This window comes from Sinohyriopsis cumingii, unplaced genomic scaffold (assembly GCF_028554795.1).
Source record: "Sinohyriopsis cumingii isolate HCF-2022 unplaced genomic scaffold, ASM2855479v2 utg001741l, whole genome shotgun sequence".
Lineage (NCBI taxonomy): Eukaryota > Metazoa > Mollusca > Bivalvia > Unionida > Unionidae > Sinohyriopsis > Sinohyriopsis cumingii.
The window spans coordinates 94,658-107,301 of NW_028316041.1; the positions used below are offsets into that span (position 1 = coordinate 94,658).

General features: G+C 34.7%; 1 protein-coding gene across 1 annotated transcript in view; it reads left to right on the forward strand.

Annotated features, from left to right (window-relative positions):
• LOC149771679 (uncharacterized) overlaps positions 1 to 12,644 on the forward strand; it is an 87,283-nt gene that overhangs the window by 22,193 nt on the left and 52,446 nt on the right. Inside the window, exon 2 of the mRNA XM_089948241.1 lies at positions 525 to 672. Coding sequence (XP_089804367.1) covers positions 600 to 672 — 73 coding nt within the window. The 5' untranslated portion in view covers positions 525 to 599. The remainder of the gene's footprint in view (positions 1 to 524; positions 673 to 12,644) is intronic.

Sequence of the window (12,644 nt, forward strand, 5' to 3'; positions counted from 1 at the left end):
ATGATTTACATTGATGTGTAAGGGATTATTTATTAGAATTATTTACTAATTTGTTATCGAGTATTATTTATTAAAACAATTTACATTTATCTTTACGGGGATTATTTCTTAAATTTATTTACTTTTGTTTTTTCGGGGATTATTTAATAGAATGATTTACTTCGACCAGGTGAAGAAGAATAACTGTGTAATACACATGTTTAATATGCTGGTGTACTTCTCAATCATTAACTTTTCTCAGTAGCTGGCTGTGAACGAAACTTGATTGTAAAGGAGATTAACAATATTATTACATTATTAATGATGGCTGAATACTTTTTCCAACTTTGTTTGCAAAGCAATCATATAGGCACATGCATATAATCTGGACTTGGTTTTATAGTGCTTAATAGAACATATTTAATTGATTCCTGACATTATTCTTTTACAGACAAGCTGATATCATAACAAGTAATTTCAAATTAAATAGTATTTATGTATGTGCAATTTGAAAGGAAGTTTTTTGTGTTTTTTTTCATTTGCAGCCCAGTCCCAATATTGACACTGTATTAGGTTGACAATTCACTTCACCTAAGTCCACAATACATTACAATGACAGGATGGCCACATCAAGATCACAATACGCTGCTTGCAGGTTGGTGAGAGACAAGACTTTGAGACTAAGAACGAAAGGTATGTGATAGATAAATTGAATATAACAACTTAGACACAGACACCACGATCCAACATACTCCTTAGATAAATAAAAGTATCATTTTAACTGTTATTTATTCCTGTTTATACCGATTTTCTTTTATCAATCTTAATATTAGGGTTGACGCTGCTTATTTCAATGTTAACACCAACTGATGTACTATAGAGATGTTCATGTTTTCTAGAACATTGTTTGATATAGTTTCATATATATATATATATATATATATATATATATATATATATATATATATATATACAGTTTATAATTGACAGATCAACATTGTATTCTACTGAAAGTAATATTGTCTAACATCCATCTTGGACCACACGCTTATCCCATCCAAACTTTTAAACAAATACACATTATCACTAAAATACTCACATTGTTCTTTTTATATTAAACTTGTAAAATCTTTTCATCAGTTTCCCTTAAAAATATTTGAATTTTCACAATATTGTAATAATTCATTATTATGATATGCATACCTTTTAAATTTATGTTTTGCTCTTTTTCGTGCAAAGTGGAGATTATTATTTGGGTCTAGGAACTCCAGTGTATCTTTTTCTAAAACAGTCACTGGTCAATATTTGAAATAATGTTATGGGTAGGGGTGCAATATTTGGGTTTTGTAATGGGAGGGGAAACGACCTCTTTCTACAAACACATGTTTATTCCATAGCATACAAACTATAACTGACGTGCTTTTCAGGCTTTCATCTAGCATGCTATCTGTCAGCCTTATCTCAGATCTCTAATATGCTGATTCAGCAGTGGGAATGTGAATATTACCATATAGCACTACTTCTAAAACACTACAAGGGTCATGGTATGGATTTATGATCTTTAAGTAAAAATACGATTCTGAAAAACCCTTGTTGAGAATGAAGAAGATTAGCGACTCAAATTTTTAAAAGGTAATCTAGGAACTCGAGTCTTTTCTATTAAAACATTATAGCTCAGGAATTGGCATATTTTGAGCAGAGAATAACTTGAATATTTTCAGTGCCTTTCAAATTTACCAAAGATTTAAAACTTACGTCATAGAGACAGTATTATTTAAAAATTTTAAACGGACATAGACTGTCATTGCATACCTATTTTTTCCTAGTCCATGCTTAATATCCTTTGTGGTGCTCGATGAGGACAAAGATTTGAGATGAATATGTTTTGGGAACTGCAATCTCCACCTACTCCGATGGTCAATCCGTTCATTATCAAATTATAAATGATTGCGCTTAGCACCTTTAAATGAAAATAAACGTGATTTTGCTCTTTATATATAAATAAATCTATGGTTACATGTCAGAAAATAAACCAGTGTACCTTTCACTGTCAGGTTAGGCCTAGTTATGAAAGATCACCTATCGCTATTAGCGAAAATATTTGATATATAACAAATGTTGGTGAATTTAAATTACCATATATTCAAAGTATGATCCGTATCCAGCTTATGATATCATAAATAAATTTACGAGAATATATATTCACATTTAGGGTATCAAAAATGTTTTCAATGTGTGATATTATACATTCAACTATATGACATACGATATTTTTGATATCGTAAAGTAATGTATCATAACTTTGATTCACTGATATAATAAAACGATCAATTGTATTTAAACCGATCAATGTAGATTATTAAATGTTTTAACCTTGAAGATATTCTTTGAACTCTCAAACCCAGAATGAAATACAATACAATCTTTAGTTTATTTATTTATTTATTTATTTATTACTGAGACTTCACCTACATCAATCTTTCTTTTGTGACCTCAAGTAATGTCATGGAATGCAAAAGTAACAAAATAAGAAGTTCAAGTATATGAGATCAATGGTAATTTGAAAGAAAAAGGTAGATAATCTGCAAATAGCACAAATTATGACTAGATCATTATTCAGTGAAATTCTAACCACACACACACACACACACACACACACACACACATACAGAGCAGAGAGGATCTACAGACCAGGCGCGTTCGCAAAAATAAAATCTTCTACGAAAACAAATCCGTAGGAAACCTTTATTTTTACTTTTAAGGCCTTCTACAAGGGGTTATTTTCGTCATTAACAGACCCATGTGACTATGGTGAGTCAGTGATTGCATCTGCGTAGAGACAAGTTTATTTATGAAAACAAGCAGAGAGGATCTACAGACCAGGTTTTTTCGTTAAAATATTTGATCAAGACCGATTCGATATCGACATCGTGGATCATGCAAATTTATCGTAATGAATCCATGCGGAGTTGACTGAGCACGACTAAATAAATTTTTAAACTTATTTATGTCCATGTCACCGTTGCACCAAGTTTGATGAATATTTCGTAGCGTGTGCGTGTCAACGCCGTTAAATACCGCTAAAATATTACAATTATCTCTAATAACCTTAGGAATTTGTGTATATCGTTGAGTTACATAAATAACGTCTGTATTTTTATGTCGGCCGCGTGAGAATATCCTGGCCGGATTTGCTTGTTTATCTAACATTACGTCGTCGTATACAACTAAATTATTAATTTCTCCGTCAAGGTCTTCCACGGATGGCGCCTCGTCAATATCTGTAATGAATTCAATAACATTTTCAGATATTTCGGTCGCATTTTCATTAAAATCTTTTAACACCTGATAACAACGCTGATCGTCGACGCTAGGTGCAACTAAATATAATTTATCCCATTTTAGCCATCTCATAATCAAATTTAGCAACAACTGAGTTTTTCCTGATCCAGATGGACCAATTATAATCATTCTAATCGAATTTGGTAGCGCCGTGTGATGTTTTACCTGTTCGCGTTTTCTTGTGGCTGAAAAATCAATTACATTCATGATATAACAATACTTATGGATTTATATTGTGTAAAATGTCGCGCGCGTACCTCAACGGCGGCGTTAACTGAAATTACAACACGCAATGGCAGACTTGCAATAACAGGTGCATGTGTAAAATGTGGCACACGTAAGTTTAGATTCATTAAAAAAAAAAAGCTCGGCGGAGACATAGCATCTAGTTTAGGTAAATTGCCGGATTTTCCTTGGGCAAAATATCCCGGAGAAAAACACGTACCCGGATATAATTATTGTGGACCCGGAACACGACTTGATATTAGACTTGATGAAAATAATAAACCGTATCCTAATGAAAATCCGATAAATGCCATCGATGACGCTTGTTACGTTCATGATCTCGCCTATCGAAGCGGTGATTTACAACAAAGGCATATCGCTGATATAAATTTGATTCACGCATTAAATGCTATTCCTAATAAATCTATCAAAGAAAGATTAGCTACGTGGCTGATAAAAGGTGCGATGAAAGGCAAATTAGTATTCGGTGCAGGTAATAAATAATGGAGGAAATTTATTATTCTCCACGAGGATTCTGGCGAGGTAAATCAGCAATTGCCAAACTTGCAAAAGCCGCTCGAGTAAAAATTCCCACAGCGGCATCCTGGTTATCAAAACAAGCAGTTTGGCAAATTTATCTTCCTCCGCCTAAAAAAATTCCATATGCACATTTTGACGTTAGTGTTCCTAAGGAGGTTCACCAAGCTGATATTATGTTTCTGCCTCATGATACCGTCAACGGCAATATTTACAAATATGTGCTAACTATCGTTGACATCGCTAGCAGATACAAAGAAGCAGCGCCGTTAACAAATAAAACTGCCACTGAAGTTGCGAATGCATTTAGCAAAATTTACTCGCGATGGCCATTAACATGGCCAAATCTTCTCCAGGTTGACCCAGGTAGAAAATTTCTTGGCGCGGGCTCGTTACTGATGAAAAAGAATAATGTTAATATTCGACGTGGTCATGCTGGAATTCATCGAGATCAGGCAATCGTTGAGCGATTTAATAAAACACTTGCTGAGCGACTATTTGGATATCAATACGCGAGAGAATTCATCAGTGACGAGCGATCTCAAGAATGGGTATTAAGATTACTTGAGGTTATTAACGCGATAAGTAGCGAGATAACACGAACAATAGCGATGAGACCAGCAATTGCAATTACAAAATCAATTATACCAATAAAGCGCGATTTCTCAATGCAGCCCGTGTTAGGTAGTATCACAGTTAGATATTTATATAAACAAGGCGAGGCTGAAGGTGGCAGAAAAAGAGCAACTGATCCCACCTGGAGCGTAACTTCACATAAAATATCTGCCGTGACAAGATCGTCTGGAAGACCGGCCATGTATGTGTTAGATTCGTTGGCGCCTCAACGCGGATTTACCCGTGAAGAATTACTTGTAATTCCCGAAGATACTCAATTACCGCCAAAATCACTTAAGTAAATACGTCCCAATTGAGATAATTTTCTAACCCTAGATACCGCTAAATAAACTAAATTTGACCACATAATTCTATCATCGACAATCCAAATTTGACTATCTATAGTTAGTCCTTGTGATGAATGTATCGTTGTTGCATAACCTAACTTCCATGGAGATTTTTCTGTGTTTAATGCGTCATTAACAAGATTAATATCAACATTAATAATATCATTTAACACTAAATTTCTTTTTTCTCCTCCTGGAACAATTACATCAATATTTTGTCGTCGCGTATCTGCTGGCCGATAACATAGCGGCACTGGCAGCGTTGGAAATTTTTCACAATGCAACTTAAATAATCTCACCTGAAGGTCATCACGAACTATTTTTCTGCTTGCGACAACTAAATGATCAGGTCGCCATAAGTTAAGAAAATCCTTCATTGATGTTTCACTAATTATTTTTCTCATAACGTCACACTGACTTTTATCTGGTTGTAGTCGAATTAGCTCCTTAAACGCAGTAATTTATCTGTTGACCTGTAATCGGCATTAATTTCCTCGTAATAATCAACAAAGTTTTTCAGCCATCCATGTGGCGATTCACCATCAATCGGATTTGGTTGCCCGTGATCACCACACATAACTACGGTGCAATTCTTTTGTGATAACCAATCAAGGAATAATTTTAACGTTGATAAATTTATTGTACAAACTTCATCAACAATTATAACTTTATTTACGTATTTGTCGCCCATTCGTATAGAATCCCACGTACCACCGCTGTATTTAAAATAACTATGATAAGTACAAGAATTAACGCCGCGTTGTTTCATTTCTCGAGCTAATCTATGTGTTGGTGTTAATAAAACTACGTCGCAGTTTACAAATAAATTTATCACTCTGGTAGTTTTTCCACTGCCACCGGGTCCATTCAGATATACAAATTTATGTCTTGAAATAGGATCATGTACAGATATAGCTAAGGAAATTTCTGTAATATTTCCACGATGAAATTCATCATGATCTTCAACGTTAGCATCTTCACAATAACAAAGAATATCCTCATTTTTTACTCTCCAAGTGCCCCAAGAACCATCTCCGATAAGATTTTCTAACCTAGGTAGGTATTTATCATTAATGTAAAATGAATCAGTTGCTACTCGTACTGCGATGTCAGAAACTTTATTTATCATCGAAAGTAAATTTATGCTTACATATGCAAGCATTGACGATCTTAAATGAGTATATTGAGGATATTCTCCTTCAAGATAACTAACTACGGTACCAAATTTTACTCCGTCAACGGTGACAACTTCTCAGTTACAAAATATACCTTTCGATGTGGTATCATTGATAATAAAATCTAATTCAGCATCGTCCATAAATAATCTAGCATGGCGACGTTTATGATCAACAGCGCCACCTTGAGTAAATTTACCAATTATTTTTCTACCTAAATCTTTATCTAAGGGCAGCCATACTTTGTTTTTTATACGAAATAATTGCTTCACTAACTATCAGCGACGTTAACATGGATGAATCTAACATATATCTCAACAACGCTGTGTGAACCCAACGTCGTTGTGAAAAATGTCTACCAAACCAAACGTAACATATTTTATGTAAATTTTCAGCAAATTCAAATGATACAACGCGAGCGAATCCTGTCAAAGGAAAATCTGGCAACGGTCCGTTAATAGCAACTCTGGTCATCTCACTACAGGGATGCCCAAATTTAGCAAAATATTTAGCAGCATCACCATATCCTAGAAAACTTCCAGGATAACACGCAGACATGTCGATGGAAATCATATTTTCACAATAATATTCAGTATTCCATAATGCGCCATGACCGTATTCGACGCAACTGCATTGAACATCTTTGAGAAACTCACACCGCGTTGGCTTCCATGAGTTTTTTTCTCTGGCAGCATGTGCGGCAACAGATGGAATAGTAAAACAATTAGTTAATATTTCAGGATTCATCGAATATTCTACTGCTAATTCGCTCATTGAGTCGTGTAATGATTTATTTCTATAAATGTCACCACGCGGTATTACAAACTGATCATATTTATCTTCGCTGGAAAATAACCAAACTGATACAGGATCACATTTACTTATTTCACGAATAAATTTAAACATAATTTCCGTAGGATCTTCTTCAGGTAATGATGAATAAAACTTAACTACGCGTTCTCGTGGGAATATCGTTACCGCATGTGACCACGCGTGAGAATTATGATCAATAATTTCAATTGGCGTTCCCCGAGATTCATATGCAGATTTATATAGAATTTCTCCCGATAATGTCTTTACTAAGATGGGAAATTTTAATTGCTGTGACAACGCCGCCACGTCAGTTATTGACGCACCATTAACAACAGTTCCCGCCCAGGTATTTATCTTCGTCAACCTTAACTGAGTTAAACCTGATCCGCGTTTTGCATTTTTTAGATGTTCCATTACACGTTCAGCTACGCAATTTATCACTGATGATTTTTTCATCAACGCAAGATTCCCAACGTCAGGTTTGTTATTTAGTTTATAAATTCCATAAACGACTGCGCTAACTGGATATGATCTGACGTAATACGGTTTATCTATGCCGGTAATTAATCCAGGCCGGCTATTTTTATCAAGAATACCATTTTTTTTTATCTCCGCGAATAGGATCTCGTTTATCACGAATAATCCACACGTCGTTAGGCATTTGTGCAATAAATTTTATTCCAGAAATAAATTTCTCATTAGGATGATTTTCCTTCACGTATTCAATTATTTTTTGGCTCGATTTTCAGTCATTGTTCTGTCGATGGAATTAGTTTTCCAAGTTGACCAAGTATGGACAGCTCCATCGTTAAGAAATTCTTTCTTAGCTTGATTAGCTTCATAAATGTCATATTTAGCTTCGTCAAGATCAAATAATTTCATATTATATTTTAAACAAATATCTAAATAATAATGAACAAGTGCAAATGGCTATCAATTGGCGAGGTAAGGACTACTGTGGCGCACATATGCAAGCTGTTAGGTGCGGTAGTTTAGGACCGCAACGATGTGTAATTTGTCAAGTTGGCGTTCGAGAAAAGACCCAATTATGCTTAAAATGTGGTGGAAAACGTTATCGAGAGTTAAAGCGACATTATGATAAAAAACCATCAATGACGTCATAAATTGCGAAGAAGATTATCTTAATAGACTTCAAACAAATTATGATTTAAACAAACAATAATTAGTATATGGAGGCATTCAAAACTCATCCGATCATTAACGGCTACGAATCATCGTGCGACGGCGTTGTTAGAAGTTGCAAATCAAAAAAATCTGTCGGTAGTATTAATAATGCTGGTTATCTTCATTTTGGTACCAGTGGTACAAAAAGAAATTATCTTAGCCACAGATTCATTTATGAGTGTTTCCACGGACCAATAAAAGATAAACTTGTTATTGACCACATTGATGGAGATATTTTGAATAATAAGTTAAAAAATCTTCAGGCGGTCACTCAAAGTGAAAATTCTTCACGTGGAAACACTGGTCGTCATGATAATAGTGCCAAGGCGGTTAAATCAGTAAATGTTGAAACTAGCGAGGAAATGGTATTTACGTCAATGAAAGCCGCTGCAAAATATTTTGGTATTAACATAATTTCAGTGCGGCGAGTCGCAGAAAAAATAATCAACATGACATTTTCATATAAATTTGGCGTATGGATCGAATTTTCTTACATTCCAGTAATACTTGATTAACTTGCAAAATAATAAATTTTACTTACAAACATTAAAAAGTTACATTTTATTTACTCAATAAATATTATTTATTAAATGTATACAATTGTAATATGAACAAGGAAAATGTCAGCAATATCATTGACGCCATTGAGAATTTGAAAAATAAAAATATAAAATTATCTTCAGATTTAGATACTGATAAAATTATCTCTGAATTTGAAATACTTGCTCAAAATAAACTTGAACACAGATACGTCCTTCCATCTGAGTATAAATTTATAAAACAGATTCAATCAGCGATGTATCAGTCGTTGGCATCTGTCAACGAGGATCAAATTAAGGAATTTGTTGCCCTGTCTACGCATGTGGAAAAAATAAGATCAGAATTATCTGACGAATACGAGTCAAGAAAAGTTATTAGTACTCGCGCTAGACAGTTAAAAAAATTAGTAAGTGAAACAAGTACAGGGTCCCTGTCAGCGGTAAATTATTTCACTGAGAATTAAAAAAAATAAATTAATTTGACTTCTTTATTGTATTTTATCTATTTTTTATGTTATTTTTCCACGTGGACAAGATTAAGATTTTACTAGCAGATTAATACTTAACGTTTCACCACGTATATCAAGTAAATTCCCGCTCTGATTATTTAATCTGAAATTAATTCTAGATAATAATCGATTATTACATCGCAAATAAAACAAATTTACCGGCTCCTTTACAATCAAGGATCCCGGCGGTGTTGTTGGTGAAAACGAATATAGAATAAATCCCTGCTGAACCCGTTCTGACACTGACGCATCTGCGCTATAACTATCGTCGACGATATCCGCGTGAAGATTAACCGCGACAACGTCAGTTATATTTACGATGTCTGGTGAAATATGCCGTCCTTGCCCCGATGGATCATTGTTATGTGTAAGTATACTTGGTTGTAGTGATTTTTTTCTCCACGCGGCGTGTAATTTTGGAAATAACTCATCAATGGTATCAGTGACGGATTTTCTCATTTCTGGTGCTTTATATTTAGGAAATTTATAACCTGGCAACGTTTCCTCGGTTAGCGAGTACGCGTTCATGAATATTTGTTTATGACCATCTGATTTTTTTTCTTTTGATTCCCCTGATTTTTTTCTTCTGATTCCCCTAATTCTTCTAATTCTAAATATCTTTTTATTTCCTCTTCTGATTTTTTTAATATATCTAGATTTTTTTCCTCATTTCATGATGAGAAACTATTTTATCATCAATTATTGCTTGAATCGCTCTTTGCTGGTAATATTCCATGTCTGGTGCAAGTTGATTTAATATCTCAACGTGTCTAATAATTTCGCTACATGAGCTTGATACGTCAAAAATACACTCCTGAAAAAAATTTTCGTAGTAGATTTAGCTGTTTTGTATGTTCTTGATTAATATCGTTAAAGTAATTGATTAATTCCGTAAGTATAAAAGCTATACCAGAAAATCTGTGACCAGTTTCATGATAAAATAACCATTCCATGTCGTCTTTAGACGTAAAGAAAAAACTGTCTTTTATGTGGGTTTTTTCATCGTCAGATCGTATATCATGATAACGGTAAATAAAACTATCAGGTTTTATAACACCGTGAAAATTTTCCTTGTTACTAACGTAATCAGATTTTTTAGGTTCTGCTGGCGCTGGTGGATAAACCGGCTCAGTTTCAGGCCATATATATAAATATCGACGATGTACGGTGATTTTAACTCAATAACTGACGTTAACGTTGATTCATGTACATATATTTTTATGCCCGGTTCGGCATCTCCGGTTATATTTGCTATTCTATAAATGAGTTCATCGTTAATTTGTTCGATTTGATAACTACCTGTTGATATTCCAACAACGGTCCAGTCAGGAGTGCCGTCGGCGCGATTTTTATTAGCAAAAACAAGCAAATTATTTGATGATAATCCACCAGATGATTTTGATCTGATATTGGGCCAGCTGTAATAGACACGTAACTGCGACAGTGTAATTTCACTAACGGGAATTGCCGTTGGAAAATTAATGCTAAATTCTGGATTAGTTGAGCTTGCCGATATCATTGTTGTTGTTGGCGGCGTTGTATTTGTTACAATCTGCGCCAGCTCGGTCATTATTAATATCTATGTCTTCAACAAAATTTTTTACCATTAATGAAAATTCGTGATCGGATATATTACCGTCATTGAGACTCTCAGAAAGCAACGATGATAATTTTGAATATGCGGCGGTTACTACGTTTAATTTATTTACATACGAAGCTAACTTTGCACGTGTGCACGAAGATATTTTTTTTTGCAATAATATTAAGAACGCCTGCAATCGTCGTTGACGTGGAAACAATAATAGTTACTGCGATCGGCGCCATCATTGTTACCGCGGATAATATTATGCCAGCGCCAGCAACGGCGGCTGAAACTGAGTATACAATTACGTCGATGGCAACTAATCTTCGTTGATATTTTTTTACTTTCGCCGCGTACGTATCTACGAATGATTTTAACGAATCCTGCCATAGTCGCGCCTGATTATATCTGTACTCGGACGCGGTCATTTATTTAATTTATTTCTGTCCAACTAAATGATGGAGGTGTTTCAGAGATAAATTCCATGCACCCCCATAGGTCCGTTGACGTCGTTGTTGCTCGTTCTGGTGGTTCTAACGTAAACGTTTCTTCGACGTCTTTGCTTAGTGAAAGATTTAAAAATCCAAGAAATCTATCGGTGGTATGCCGCCATTTGTAATTTTTAGCTATTATTCTGAATCTCACTTTGGAGAAAATATATAGTTGATAAACGCCTGTAACCGGCGCCGTATACGTGAAGGAGTTATTTTCTGGCGTCCACATTGCTGACCCGGACGCACATGTAAATGTTATGTTGTGAAATTGCTGTAATGATCCTGGTGGAACCTTAATAAAGCTCGTTTTGCTAATAATTCCAGGAATTAATACGTTAACTCCATTAAATAATTCAACAGTAGATTCAAAACTAGTAATTTTTGTATTAATGTCGCGAACTTTTTCGTCGTACAACGACATATCAACTTTTTGACGAACTAAATTTGTGATATTTGTTATTAAACTATTTAACATTGCAATATCTTCATTGGCTTTTTTAATAACGTCGTTGATAGCGTTAAATTCATTTACATGTGCGTTATATTCGGCTCGTTTGATTATATCACCAATTTTAACATTACTTGCTCGTAATTTTCCATGAGTATCTTGAAAAATAACAACATCGTCGGGGTCTATTCCTGCCACCGATAGAAGATTATTAAGGTCATTTTTAGTTGCATATTTGGATAAATCAATATCAGTTGCTGTTGCTCTATAAAGAGGTCTACCATAAATATCAACCATATTTATTAGATGTGTATTTAAGTACGGTTTTGCTATACGGGTCAATTGCACGTGAAATTGCGTCAAGGACATTAACTGACTCATGACCACAGATCGGTGGATCGGTTAATGTCTGCGTTGGTAACGTTGAATACCAAATTGGAATTTTTAACTTCGATGTGTAATTGAGAAATTCTTTCGGCGGGGCTAACCCGTACGAGTGAAAATAAATAGCTTCACGCGGATTTATCGCATAAGCAACCCATTGTGTTCCTGGACCAATACTTGAATCGAGATTTATTGTTCCGGTTTCATTAATATTTGGTTTGCCAGGAAGTTGATCTCGCATAAATACACCTCTGAAGAATTTTATTTTTTTATTTTTTGCCTCGTTGGATAAATCTAAATTTGACATTGGCGTTATGCTAATCTTAGGCCGCGACCCAGATATGTCCCTGGCTGTCTCAGACCACGTCCGTTTCGTAGATATGTCCCTGGCAATCTTAGTCCGCGTCCTTTTTTTTACCATATTGTCCTCCAGTCATTTTTTGTGCTATTTTACTACCTGCGTATCCAGC